Below are 15631 nucleotides of genomic sequence, written 5' to 3' on the forward strand. Positions count from 1 at the left end.
AATTGGTAGTAGGTAGGTAAAGTTGGCTTCAAAATTAGGTGTCTTTGCTACTCCAGCCGGCGTATTAAGCTTCCAATTTTATCACTTATCCATGTGGATAACACGTCTGTCACTGTGTAAATTTCTCTCCTTTAAAATACCGGCCGGTGAATTGTCTTTATTTTCAGTACAATTTTCTGTACCGATAATAGTATCGTAATAGTATCGTACAAAAATAAGGCAGCAGATTGTGTGAGATATTTTTGCTGCCTTTTTTTCTGCGATGTTATTGCCGCTGACTGTATTTCGGCACATACTATATCTATATTATCAAAACTAAATTAAATATTCATCCATACTAATAATAAATGCATGTGAAAGTGTGTGTGTGTGTTTGTTTGTCCGTACTTCACGGCAAAACGGAGCGACGAATGGTCGCGATTTTTTAAGTGGAGATAGTTGAAGGGATGGAGAGTGACGTAGGCTACTTTTTGTCTCTTTCTAACGCGAGTGAAGCCGTGGGCAAAAGCTGGTATGTTATATCTACCTTTTCTATCTACAGTTTCTATCAATGTCCAGTTGGGGAGCATTTTTTATTTGTACTACATTTTAACTTATTATCTTGTTGTGTAATTGATAATTAAATTTCACGAAGTGTGAATCATTTTATTATAGGATATATTTGAATTTGGTTATCGTCGTGAATTGATAATTTAATTTCTTACTCAACATCGTTTTTATAGGCTCTATTTGAATTTGGTTTACGTCAAGTAGAACTTCGATCCTTACTCGCTACGCATAATATTTCAAATTAAGTTTACTGACATTCAGATTAAATAAATCGTAAAATTTTGTTTGTTTGGGCTCTGAAGTCAGCACTCGAGCAAAATCTTCGATCTCTTGTTTAACAAAAACATAACCCAACAGGAACCGAACCCAGATACCAAATTACCCCACATTGCAACTCTGCTATAAAATGACTTTAATCTTATCTTTGGATTAGCCAGAAAACAGACCTAAGCAAAGACTTCAATAGTAAGGATAAGGCAATGGATATAATTCTGAGAATATAATCGTGATGCCTCTTGCACGCGAGTTGACGAGTTCACGACACGCGCACGATTGGTCGCATATTGTAGAAGGTGTAAAAATGGCGCTAAATTCAAATTTTCGGTTCTGGTTCGTCGATGATTCCACCAACGTCAAGGGTTAAGAAGGCACGCGTTTTATGAAGACAATTGGCCGGTGAGCCCTACATTTTTAAAATTTGCCGCCTTTTATAGTGCTAAGATTTGGTTGACCGTCTGTAGCATGCACGTTTGACTTTTATTTAATCGTATGGCATACACAAAAAACAGGCAGTTATGAATGTCAGATAATACACATTAAAATACAATTACAATTTAAACTAAATGTCAACATTCAGTGAGCTCAGCCACGCAATTGCGTCGGGTGTTAGGCGCAGCAGGTCCTCTGGTGGTCCTGAGTATGAGTGCAGAGGGCATCGCTGAATTATATGCTCCATAGTTTGGACATCTTCGCCACCAGTAATTGCAGCGGCCGTGACCCGTTCTCAGTCTATTTAAGCGACACCACAATTTCCGGGGGAGGTTGAAACCTAATGGTTTAGAAGTCGGATCTATGTGGGAGCCAGCGGAAGCAGTAGTCCATTCAGTTTTCCATGCTTCAGTCACATTGAAACCATTTAGAGTTTGAGCAGCAGCATACGCAGGACTTCGGGACTTTAGGCGTTGAGGTGGTGGGTAGAAAAACTCATTGTGAATAGGCAATGCTGGGTTGGATCTGATCTTCTCAGCTTCTCTCCCGAGTGCATGTTTTCTCCTCAAATGTGGAGGTGCTATGTGGCATAGTGTTGGTAGCCAATAGGAAGGGGTGGACTTAACCGATCCTGATATACACCGCATAGTCTCATTCAGTTTGGCATCCACCTTGCCCACGTGAGCGCTTTCTGACCACACAGGGGCGCAGTATTCCGCTGCTGAGTAAACCAGTGCGATACCAGTGGTGCGCAGGTTTGACTTGCATTCGGACACTGACACCATTTTTGGTGATCGGAAATGCCGGTCCCAAATTGACCCTTACACTTTATGATAATCTGACAAGATGTAACTGGCTTAATATAACTTAGGCGCGGGTGCTACCGCTAGCTACCTAGTAAGCTATGAGCTATCGGCTATAAAAACGAACGAAAGATAAGCACTCCCGTGCAAATAAAATATACACGACGATATTGCATGATATCTCACCGCTGGGCTAGTAACTATAAACATCGCCGTGTCTCTTTTATTTACACGGGAGTGATTATCTTTTGTTCATTTTTATAGCTCATAGTTTACTAGCTCGCGGTGGAACCAGTGCCTTATACAACACAGAAGAAGAGGAAGGAAAAGACAACGATAACACCCGCACGATCCAGTTTTTGAAATTTTGTAAAATGCGGAAATTGCCAGATAAAACTTGAGTACCAGGGATATTGCGCTTGAGACTATTGTGACTTGACTGTGACGTATTTTTCACTTTTGCGTTTTCTAAGCATGTCGCGAAGGTCTAAAGCTCCCCGAGCCTCTAGTCTAAGTCCGTTTCTATATTATCCGATCCAATTTCGGATGTCGGAAGGATTTCAATGGAAAAAATCCAAGATGGCGCCTGTAATGTATGGGATATCGGTCCTACATCCGATATCAGATCGGATAATGTGAAAACGCACTAATGTTGATGATGCTGCCACGTCCTTACGGATGAATATGTAAGTGAATATCCGCAGGTGATCCCTCGATCGCAGACTGATTGTGGTTGATAACATCGATAGTGATAAGATGGTAAGTACAATATAATTCAGTCGTTGAAGCTGTGTGGTCGTTCTATTTGTGTGAGTTGTGAACATGTGGAGGTACTTCGCGCTTTTGGTTGTCGGCTGTTGCTATGGTTAGTATTTATTTAAACTTTATTGGCATTATCTTTACTGTTAAAAGTAAATAGTTTTATCAACGAATTAAGTACCTATTAGAATATTAGATCATTGTAAATAAAAATACCAACTGCCAAATTGTAACACAGGCAGACATTGTACAGATATCAATTGCAATGAAAGAATGAACGAAAATGTAAAGTTGTAAACATTAACTGTTGATTTTTTCATAGCAATTGATGTCTGCATTTATAATTTGCGAATTGTAACTCACAATAAAAAAGGAAAATATATTAGTTCATAATTACACATATGGATATATTAGAAAAACTACCAATCTACTTGGGAGGATAGTTAGCTAAATTAAGTATCGTAATAGGACTAATAGGGCTTATTTGGAAACTTAATGTGTATAAACCTAAATTAACTAAATATTATCGAGGTTTACGGATTTGATTATATTGAGAAAGTATTCTGTACCTACCTAAGGAACATTTCGAGGAATGCACCTTTTGAGCAACTAATGGTACCTATAGGGACCATTGTTAATATTAGCTGACGAATCTCCATTGATTATTTATTTATTATTACCTACCTATCTACTTACAAAAATAATATTTTTGGTAGGTAATCTATATCATTTATCATAAAGAAACGATCTTAATTATTTACGATTTCTCGTGTATTTTGCCAAAGTTCTACCTACGACTTAGGTACTAATATAAGTACTTACTCATTATTAGTCACACTTCCTACTTGGCTATTTTGAAACCGAATATACTGATATCCTGATATTGATACGTCACACTGATAATTCACATTGTTTAATTGTGATTCAGTTATACACACGCCACCGATACTTCTAATGAATGATTAAGAACAAAGAAAGGTCATTTACGAAAATTCAAACTAGTTAATGGGGACCCACGTGTAAAGTGTAATTGTTAGAATGATACCAACAGTCTAACAATATTGATAGGTTATTTCCCCTGTCCATGAAGCCACAGTCGAAAACGGTTTAGGTATTTATCTTGAAACACTGCCTTGGATTCATATCTTGGCCTGTCTTTAAAGCTCGGCCACACATGCGCGTTTTGATAGCGTAGGCGGAGCGGTAGCGGAGCGTTAGCAGAGCGCAACGATAGCGGTGCTCCGGACGAACGCTGTCGTTGCGCCCACGTTGCGCCCAGCGGACGCCGGTGGGAACTGGGAACTAACGAGCGCGGATTGCGAGCGGAACGCCAGCGTTCCGCCGACGCACCGCTATCATTGCGCTCCGCTGACTAACGCTACGCTATCAAAACGCTTTATGTGTGGCGGAGGCTTAAAGTTGAAATGATCGCCTATCTTTCAGTAAAAAGAATTACTACATTTTAGTTTAATCTAGTAAATTTTACGAAACTTGTACTAAAACCAGGCGGAAATTTCTATAAAGACGGATAATAGGTAATTACGGTAGGCATATAAACACATCCATTGCCCTATGTGCTTAGTGGGGACAAATGGACGGATCAGAATGTTGTATTAATTAGTATGTCAGTTTTTATCTAAGCATACCAGAATTAAATGAAATTAAATATTTATTTTCCAAGTAGGCTATGAACGTCAAATAAAGCTACGCCGGCTCTAACCCTACGCCTTAGCCTCGAGAAGATTTCAGTCCCCCCTCAGTTGGAGGGGGGGTATCCACTATGGGACCGGCAAGAAACTCGGCGGGCCACTTCTTTTCAAAACATTACATTTTAAAATGATCTTATCTAAATAGCTGCCCAATTTATCCTCGACTGTTCGGGGGTTACCCCCAGGTTAGGAACCACCTGGTCTTAGCCTCGAATGACGCATTATGGCTGTGACAAAAACTTGCTACGTTAAATTTTGCTAATAAATGTACAAATTGTGATATTTCCTGTTTGCCAGCGTCAGCAGCAATAGAGCACAATGTGACGATTGTGACTCTGCCAGAGAATGTACCAGAGGAGGTTGGCGCCAGCACACGTATCATCGGGGGCTCCCCGGCTCCCATCAGCCGGTACCCCTACACTGTACAGGTTAGTTTATGATGGCTCCAGGGGTGCGTCCTAAAGCACAGTTAGAATAAAAAAAATTGTACAATAAATTAAATCCTACATTTACCATTACAGTAGATTAGCTTAGAACTGTGACCCCTACACACAACGGCGCTGCTACCAGAAAAATAGGTTAGGTTAGGTTAGTACTGGACCTTAAACATATGTACCAGAAAAGTAGGTTGGTTAGGTTAGGTTAGAACTATCATCGGGGGGCTCCCATGGCTCCCATCAGCCGGTACCCCTACACTGTACAGGTTAGTTTATGATGGCTCCAGGCCCCTGGCCGGTACCCCTACAGGTCATCAGTATGTATGGACCAGAGAATGTACCAGAGGAGGTTGGCGCCGGCACACGTATCATCGGGGGCTCCCCGGCTCCCATCAGCCGGTACCCCTACACTGTACAGGTTAGTTTATGATGGCTCCAGGCCCCTGGCCGGTACCCCTACAGGTCATCAGTATGTATGGACCAGAGAATGTACCAGAGGAGGTTGGCGCCAGCACACGTATCATCGGGGGCTCCCCAACTCCCATCAGTCGATACCCCTACACTGTACAGGTCAGTTTATGATGGCTCCAGGCCCCAGGCTGGTACCCCTGCGGGTCAGTATGTATAGACCAGAGAATGCCGGCACCCGCATTATCGGGGGCTCCCCGGCTCCCATCAGTCGGTACCCCTACACTGTACAGGTCAGTTTCTACTGGTACTCTACTATAAAGAGCTTGTCACCTTCCTAATTTTTGTATCGAAATGCAAATTCACAAGGGTTAAGATTTACCCCTTTATCCATAAAAGTTCACTAAAGTTATCACACTGATAAAGTTCGTTTGTCCCTTTCCGACAATTCCGACGTATTGGTGTGATAGAAAGGGACAAATGAACTTTATCGGCTTGATAACTTTACTGAACGTTTATGAACGTCTACACAATTATTTACCTACTCTAAGCCTACTCTTAATAGTTAATTACCATTGCATGGAGGTAAAATGTAGTTAGGTACAACAGTTTAAACAACAACCAACGAGTCCGTTTTAACGATCCAATATCGGATATCGGAAACATTTCAATGGAAAAATCTAAGATGGCGCCTGTAGGCAATGTATGGGATATCGGTCCAACATCCGATATCGGATCGGATAATGTGCAAACGCACTAAGGCCTGAGTGGACGCTCGATGCGTAGCGTTCGGCGGGGCGGACGAGCGTGCGTACAGCGTACACCCTATGCAGCGTCGACTCAGGACACTTGTATAAGCTTCAATTGTTTGACATGCACGCCGCACGCCCGCCCTGCTGCACGCCCAGTCTCACTATCTATCATCACTATCTAAATGGCAACAAAGTGTACGGCCTAACGGCTCAGCCTCGACATTGGTCTAATCGCGACAGCGGTGAGCGGCGGCCATACATTGGAGCGAGACACAGCGATGGGATTTTTCATTCGCACGTATGGCTGCCGCTCACCGCTGTCTTCTTCTTCTTCTCGTGCCATGTCCCCGTCGGACGTCGGCGACCATCTCTCGGAACTTATTCCTATCCTGTGCTATTCTGCTCAGAATGGCAGCGTTTTTATTTCTCTCTCACCAATGTCGTGGCTGAGCCGTTAGGCCGTACACTTTGTTGCCATTTAGATAGTGATAGGGCGTTTGTGGGAGCCCCTTTACGAATGAGTTCTCTTGCAGGTGCTGAACAGCAACCAGCTGTCGTGTGGCGGCACCCTCATCACGCGGCGACATGTGCTTTCCGCCGCCCACTGCTTCGTCGACAGGTATGTGAGGCAATTTATTTACTTAAGGCCGGTTGCATCAAACCATTTGTCACCGTTAAAGCGTTCGTTAATAGTTATTTGTTATACAAGGGGGCAAAGTTGTATTTTAACGCCGAGTGTGGAATTGAAAAACGAGCAAGTGAAAGGATTCTATATATTGATTTAGACTAACACGATTTGCACTCATAATGTAAATGTAAGTGTTTACACGATTAAGTCCCGTTTTGTTCTAAAATTATGAAAGGATTCTATAGTTGATCCACGAGCGAAGCGAGTGGTTCGAAAATAGAATCCTGAACTTGGGAGTTTTTTTAACACACGAGAAGTAAAATACATTTTCACCCGAGTTTTCGAGCTAGTAAGGGGAAAATTGTATTGTATGGGAAGTTCCATAGACGTCTGCTGCGTGACGATGATGTGTCTGTCAAATGGGGTTGAATCAACTTGCCCTTTATCAGTCTTATATAGAATTCAGTAGTATAAACAGCGGTGGTGGCCTAACGGTAAGAGCGTGTGACTTTCGATCCGGAGGTCGCGGGTTCGAACCCCGGCTCGTACCAATGAGTTTTTCGGACTTATATGCGAAATGTCATTTGATATTTGTCAGTCGCTTTTCGGTGAAGGAAAACATCGTGAGGAAATCGGACTGATTCTTATAAGGCCTAGTTACCCAAAGTCCAAAGTGTTTTATTTGTATTTATGTCAAACAGGCCCCGTAGCCGAATGGCATTTCTCCGACGCCAAACGAAAGCGATACGCCGCTGGCTCTGTCGCGCCAATACGCAAGCGCGATAGAGATAGATATCTACTAGCGCTTCGTTTCGTGAGCGTTTCGTGAGCGATTGTGCCATTCGGCTAGCCACCCTGATTACAGTGGTGGTAAAACAATATAAACATACTCATATATATGTGGCGTACAAAACCTTCAGGTTAAACTATAAAAATAGTGCCTTAGCCCGGAGGGCTCCCATGAGCCATGACAGATGCCGGGATAACGCAAGGAGGATGATGATTTAGAATCCGGTACCTGGGTGACTTAATTCTAAAACTCGATTCCCGGGACTAAGCTACATTTTCCACGCCCGAAAATCCCCACATTACAAATTTCAGCGATCAGTAGTGTTTGTGTAGTGTCTTTCTTAATTTATAATAATACTTATCTAACTTTTAAGGCTCCGTTCAACCTGTTACCTGGAAGGATTAAACTGACAGTGTAAATAAAACCTATTTCAGCCGGAACGTGTTGTTCAGTGCCAGTCTCTTCTCCTGCCGCGTCGGCTCCGCTACTCTCAATACCGGTATGTTTTATATAACTTACTTCATCCATTTGTAAAGGCTAACCAGAAGTATATGACTAATGTAAAATACCCTATAATGGACGGTGTTGCCATTGTGGACAAAAAACACAAATCCGAAAAACTGCGTACCTCCTATGATGGACAAGGAACAATTTACAAAACCAAAATTTACACCACCTAAATTGACCACCTAAAGAGAGAAACTTAGATGAACTTTTGAAGAATTGGAGCAAACACATTTTTAAATTATAATTTTTCAGAGCAAAGGATTTGTTGTCTGTGTTTAGTTATTAGTGGATACTGTTTTAGGTCCGGATTTATTACCTATGGCAAACTTTTTGTATTCTCATGTACTGTTAGTTTCCCAAATAAAGAAAATGAACATAAAAAATTGTTTCCAGGCGGTTCCGTATACCGCGTATCCCGCATCATCAACCACGAACGCTACAACCTCGACGCGCCGCGCGACAACGACATCTCTGTATTGTTACTGTCAACCACTGTCACGTTGAGCGCCAACGTCGCTACTGCCACTATACCCACGCAGGGCAGCGTTGTGCCGGATAACGCCGTGGTGTGGGTCGTCGGGTGGGGTCAGACCACGGTAAGTTACTCCTACATTCATGTGGCTAGAGAGTATTTAGGTTAATAATTGTTTCACCTTTATCCAAAATAAGTCCTTTTTAAATAGGTCCTTACGACTGACTTATGAAAATCTTCCTTCCCTCTCAATATCCTTAGCGCCTTCATCAGATTGTGAGCTGTTGTTGGTCTCAGCAGTTGTGCTTAGGATTTTTTAACCGAAACTTTTTTTATGATCCTATACAAGCTTTTGATCCTTGATAGGAATGGGAATGAAAAAAGTTTGTGAATAATGAGCTTTTTCTCGCAGCCTGTATGTCCAAATCTGTCAAACACCAATTTTCATATTAAAAATCGAAGAAAGGTCTTTAAGACCATTTTTGAGTGGCAGCACGGGATCTGATAGACGGAACCTGCCTTTACTGACCCGCTATCAAAACACGCTCTATATACTTAGGCCTGATTTAGACGGCGAACTCGCATGCGATTTTAGTTACATTGCGGGCTCTTGAGGTTACATACAAATTTGCACATCCATCAAATACTGAAGTGTAATAAAACTCGTATGCGAGTTCTGAGAAATGGGCCCTTACGGCTCAGCCACGACATTACAGCGGTGAGCGGCGGCCATACATTGGAGCGAGACACAGCGATGGGACTATTCATTCGCACGTATGGCCGCCGCTCACCGCTGTCGCGCTTTAGACCAAAGTCGTGGCTGGACCCTTATTCTTTGCCCGTATGCTCGCAGGCTGTACCAGGCCCGACATCGACGATCCTGAATGAGGTCTGGGTGTACACGATCAACACAGCCGTCTGCGCGCAGCGCTACAGAAACCTGGAGATCGTCAACAACTCGCCCTACCCCGTCACCAGCAGCATGATGTGCAGCGGCATACTCGATGTTGGAGGTAATTTATCCATACTTTTATATATTTATATTTATAATATTATAAATGGGAAATAAAGGGAAAGTGTATGTGTCTGTTTGTTTGTCCGTCTTTCACGGCAAGACGGAGCGACGAATTGACGTATTTTTTTAGGTGGAGATAGTTGAAGGGATTAAAAGTGACATAGGCTACCTTTTGTGTCTCTCTAACTCCCCACTTCAAAAGAGCACAAGTCCCACCACGGACTTGTGACCTTTTTCACCGAGTCAATTTGAGTTATACCCTTTTTCACGAGACTCACAGAATATATCAATTACTTTTGTAACTATTGTATAGCATCTACAATTCAGGGCAGCCAGTATGATAGGAATACAGAGTCTTACCAAGCACCAAGCTACTTTCCATACCTATCCTTGTGTGGTGGTTACATAATTTTAATTGTTATAATTTCGTAGAATTTTGATGTTTAAAGGCTAACCTACCTGTTCGTATATGTTTTAATTCTGGGATAAACAGTTATCATATTTAATTAAAAGATTACATCTAGATAGAACGATCAGTAGGTAGGTAAATAACGATATTAATGATAATATTGTCTCATATAATCCATAGATAATATTAGACTTATATTGACCGGGATATAGACCGTGATTACCTTTTTGATTTTTGTCGAGCTCCCGATATTTCGACGCAGTTGCATGCATCATGATCACGGAAAACTGACGAAGGCGGGTGGATGTTACTCGTAAAGTTGTATAGACAGCGCGCGATCTACCCTTCTTCGCGCGCGTCGGCTGCGTTCACTTTCAGCGTTACCACTGGTCGCGTTCACACTCGATGGTCTGTCCAAACACACTACACTCACAGTGTCACTACGTTTGTTCAATTCTGACTTCACCGGTTTTTTACACAAACAAATCACTGGATTCCATACATTAGATAGTTTGAAGCCATCCTCACGATTGAAATTTTTATATTTGTGAATCTCAATGGCTTCTCTTACCAATCTCGGTATGTAGTGGCGCCCTCATTGAGTCGGGTGCAAATCATTGGATCGAGTTGCATAGTCCTAAGGTAATTTCGACGGAACGCCACTACATACCGAGATTGGTAAGAGAAGCCATTGAGATTCACAAATATAAAAATTTCAATCGTGAGGATGGCTTCAAACTATCTAATGTATGGAATCCAGTGATTTGTTTGTGTAAAAAACCGGTGAAGTCAGAATTGAACAAACGTAGTGACACTGTGAGTGTAGTGTGTTTGGACAGACCATCGAGTGTGAACGCGACCAGTGGTAACGCTGAAAGTGAACGCAGCCGACGCGCGCGAAGGAGGGTAGATCGCGCGCTGTCTATACAACTTTAACATCCACCCGCCTTCGTCAGTTTTCCGTGATCATGATGCATGCAACTGCGTCGAAATATCGGGAGCTCGACAAAAATCAAAAAGGTAATCACGGTCTATATCCCGGTCAATATAAGTCTAATGAAAATAACCGTGAATCATTCAAAACTCTCATAGATAATATATTCATTATTTTTTGTTACTTTCGATTAAGATATCAGGCGATCGATAACATGGCACGTCTTCCTAGTAAACATTTAAGTTTAGATAAGCATTATTATGACGCACCAAGGACGATATATACCGGGACTGACAATCTCATAAAACTTCACCTCTGAAATGGCCCACAATTCAGGGATAAAACTAGACAAGGCGCTGTTTCACAGCCTAGAAGTGGCAAAAATTTTTTACCAATATTTTTATGATATTTTAATCTTAAAAACAAACCTATTAAATTTTTTTTGATATCATGATCTCACTTAAATATAAGGACATGTTTAGGCCTCATTAGTGTACGTAGTTATGATAGTACCTATTTAATAGATTGCGCTATAAAATGGAGGTACGATGCTTAGTATGAAGATTGTCCATCCTTTATAAATCATCCTTGCTCGTATTTCCCATTTCTTTTAGCTACAAGTTACTAATTACAATTGATGGTCCCTATATTACGTAATAATGAATTTTTCAGTACAGATATTGTTTTTTTTTGCGCACTAGTGCGAGAAGTGGTTCATTACATGCCAGGTCGAAACTTCGGAGGCTTAACTGCACTGAAAAACGTCGTACGATACACGTGCGAAAAGGAGATTCGTAACTCGTGTCGATTTAAAACACTCCCTTCGGGTCGTGTTTTAATTTATCGCCACTCGTTTCGAACTTCCTTTTTTACGCACTTGTATCGTAATGTACTATTTCAAAACCGGCTTCATCATCACTACATGCACATTTTTCCGGACATAAATGTATCTATCCATTTACAGGTCGTGACGCATGCCAAGGCGACAGTGGGGGGCCAGTCATCTACTCGGGTGTGGTGGTGGGGGTGACCTCGTGGGGGGAGAGCTGCGCGCACCCCTACTACCCTGGCGTCAACGCTAGGGTGGCAGCGTATACCAACTGGATCAACTCCACGGTGAGTACTGCATTATCACACAACTAAAAATTGACGGACACTCTCTTTGTATTGTTTTCTCGGCTAGGGTTGCCAGCCATCCTTAAACTTTGAAATTTAATTTGAAAAACATTCCGACAACATTATATATAAAAATTGCCAATCTGCCACCAGCACAAAAAATACCCGAACGTAGTGATAATAAGGTATTTTATCTGTTTGCAGGTGACGCGTTACAACGGGGCGCCATCTCTCGGACAGACCAGCTTGGTGCTGTTACTTCTGTCGTTCTTCGCTTCCTCCGCGTTCAGCAACCACTTATAACTAATAATATTGATCATAGACTGATTCAGTTGCCAGCGATGGGTTGGTATATGTCAAAGGTTTTATAGATGGCGCCACCAGCATAAAGTATTCGTTTTAAGGCATTTAAGGTCACTTGCACCACCGAAAATGGAACCCTCCATTTTAACCCGAGGTTAACCCAGCATTTTACATGGACTTTGACAGCCCACTAACCTTGAATTAAGCGGGTGGTGCAAGTGCCCTAAGTCCGTTTTCACATTATCCGATCCGATATCGGATGTCGGAAGGATTTCAATAGAATAAATCCAAGATGGCGCCTGTAATGTATGGGATATTGGGCCGACATCCGATATCGGATCGGATAATGTGAAAACGCATTTAATGAGAAGATTTTTTTTTTCAATGAGGCATATTACAATGCGCTTATGAGTTATGAATGTCAAGTAAAGCTACACCGGCCGTATGCCTTAGGTTTTAGTACCTCCTCAGTTGGAGGAGGGTAACCATGGGTCCGGCAAGAAAGAGATAGCATACGGTAGTATGAATAGAAAAGAATTTATTTATTTAAAATTAATTAAATATATCACTTACAGACTAGACCAAGCTGGAAGAGATCCCTTAGAGGGATAAGCTCGCCTTTTTTATCTCTATTCCTACAAATCCATAGTAATGTTATAAATGGGAAAGTGTGTGTGTCTTTTTGTTTGTCCGTCTTTCACGGCAAAACGGAGCGACGAATTGACGTGATTTTATTTTATAAGTGGAAATTGAGAGTGACATAGGCTACTTTTCGTCTCTTTCTATCGCGAGAGAAGCCGCGGGCAAAAGTTAGTTGTATATAAACTGTTGTACACGATAAAGTGATTACTACTACTACTACTAGATCAACACATGATATATATTACATATAAAAAACACAATATTAATAATAAATAACAACACAAAAATAATAGAATTTTACAATGTACCTATACTAGCTACTTGACGGCAAAGAACATAGTTGCCGACTTGTAGTATGTGAATTCAGCCAGCGTGCAGCTAAACAGATCAATTTTAGTGGAGACTTCGTTCAATATCAGTATTGCCCTGACAATAGGTGCTTTGGCCAACAAGTTATTCGGTCGGATTGACATGAGTACAGTGGCGCTATCTGTAAAGGACAGCTTCTCTAGGCAAACCAACTGTAGCATAAGAATAACATGACATATATTTTGTAAGAAATCTTTTGTAAATATATTGTTTTGTATATAAATACAGCAGATTTTTATTTCTTATTTTAGTTTTTACTATAAGTAGTTCCTAGAAGTATTGACGCGTAGGCCACATTTTGACGCGAGAGGCAAAGCGTTCAAAAGGTTCATAAATGGATACAAGGATAGTAAAGGATACAAAGTCCATACAAAAAAGCGTACCTCTGAAATGTATGGGCCTTTTAGGCTTAAAACTAGATGGCGCTGTTTCGCAGCCTGAAAGTGGCCAAAATCATATTTTCCCCAAATATGTTTGCGTGTTTTTATTTTTTTATTAGAACAAATCACATATTTCTTTATTTTAAAATTATGATATCATGTCAATACACATTTTGAAAAAATGATAATATTAGGTGGCGCTAAAAAATAGAGGTACGATTCTTAGTATGAGTATCACGCCTGTATCCCATAAAGGGGTAGGCAGAGCACTGAACTACTAAGTTTCAGTGCCTCTCTTGGCAAAAAGGGGTTGAAAGAAATCCAAATTGTAACATTGCCAACAGGCAGGTTGGTGATTTTGAGCTAAGACTATAATTTAATTAGAAATGTGTTTGTCTACAATAACAGATTCGGTACCGTACCACCCACTATATTGATTACGTAGTCATTAACCTAAGTTGGTTCTATTAGGACATGCCTTTACAAATTATGAAATGAAACAATAAATTGTGCCATATCTTTATTTTTCAGTAAAACAAAACATGTTTTATTGCGTACATCACAACGGCATTCACAATAAAACACCGCGAGAGCGACGCACGACACGACACGACACGTCACATCACGACACGACACGGCGAGTCGTGTCGGATCGTGCGCCCCCGTCTCAGTTAGTACAAATATAAGATCCAATAATTTCGCTTTTAGATTCCAAAATACAGATCAACACTAGATAGAATAAATTATATAAAAATACACTAGGAATGTATCTGTGCAATAAATACGATAATATTGCTATAAAACTCTATGTATATAGATATAGATTCACTTGGATCGATAGAGATCTAGAAGGCTAATAACAGATTTATATAAAATTCGATAGTAATAAAGAAACATTGGGAATGTAAGAAAGTAACAAAAAAACACGATTTTGGTGACAGATTTTCTAAGGAAGATCAAAACGAGGTAATAATTCGAAAGAAGTAGAAACAGACACTGATAACTATAATTATCATAGCTGTTTGACTAAATACGATATTAAAAATACATTTTACAATAAAAGAGTTAAGTACATAGGGGTAAGGAAGTTTTTTGGCATGTATGTATGTTTGTCGTGACACTAGAGATGGCACTGGTTTTGATATTGTTCATTGACCTATTTTGGCTGTTGACTTCGTAATTAACAAATAAACATATTAAGGCAGTTTTACTTCAACAGAATAAAAAATTACGATGAAACAATCACTTATGTAATATTTTAAGTAACATTTTCAAATATTTTGTATGTAATAGAATAAATAATTTATTTCTACAGCCAAAACAAATATTGAACACAAATAATCAGTGTTCTTATCCGATATTTACCCTACGTTAGATCCAATTCCGTCATTAAACTATTTGTCATTTACTGAACAACTCTCGTCGAAAACTTTCACTTAAACTAACTTAATGACGCTAATATTGCATTTTAGCACTGACATTAGTAAAGCCATTATTATATTCACTATAGAGAATTATTTAAAAAAAACATGCGTAGCGCGCCGTAAGAACTCCAAGTGAAAAATTAAAAGTTCTCTAAAACATACTAGAGACATAATTCAGAGTTATGAACACATTTATATTGTATACATATAACAAACATTTTCCGATTTTATACGATTAATCAGAACTTATTTATCAACATTTTCACGTGTAACTTATTTATCGTCATTTTCACGTGTAACTTATTTATCGTCATTTTCACTTGTAACTTATTTATCGACATTTTCACTTGTAACTTATTTATCGACATTTTCACTTGTAACTTATTTATCGACATTTTCACTTGTAACTTATTTATCGACATTTTGACTTTTTTGTAGGCGATTTTGTACATGAGTCATACAGATCGAGATACTAAGAAACCTTAAATGTAGACCTTATATAATTTCAATAAGGTCA

At 40.3% G+C, this 15631-nt stretch overlaps 1 protein-coding gene across 3 annotated transcripts; it reads left to right on the forward strand.

The window, feature by feature from the left end:
- Window positions 1–2827: 2827 nt before the first annotated feature.
- On the forward strand, window positions 2828–12474 carry LOC125237446 (trypsin, alkaline B-like). Of its 3 annotated transcripts, XM_048144520.1 has the most exons (8): window positions 2828–2925; window positions 4826–4956; window positions 6659–6744; window positions 7978–8042; window positions 8444–8646; window positions 9376–9535; window positions 11845–11996; window positions 12201–12474. In XM_048144520.1, exons 1-8 carry the CDS (start codon window positions 2883–2885, stop codon window positions 12297–12299), a joined length of 939 nt encoding a protein of 312 aa, XP_048000477.1. In that variant the 5' UTR covers window positions 2828–2882; the 3' UTR covers window positions 12300–12474. The 3 variants fall into 3 exon arrangements, with proteins under 3 accessions (XP_048000477.1, XP_048000479.1, XP_048000478.1); XM_048144522.1 differs by lacking the exons at window positions 2828–2925; window positions 4826–4956 and adding an exon at window positions 5257–5383; XM_048144521.1 differs by lacking the exons at window positions 2828–2925; window positions 4826–4956 and adding an exon at window positions 5532–5666.
- Window positions 12475–15631: the final 3157 nt, after the last annotated feature.

Source organism: Leguminivora glycinivorella, chromosome 21 (assembly GCF_023078275.1).
Source record: "Leguminivora glycinivorella isolate SPB_JAAS2020 chromosome 21, LegGlyc_1.1, whole genome shotgun sequence".
Lineage (NCBI taxonomy): Eukaryota > Metazoa > Arthropoda > Insecta > Lepidoptera > Tortricidae > Leguminivora > Leguminivora glycinivorella.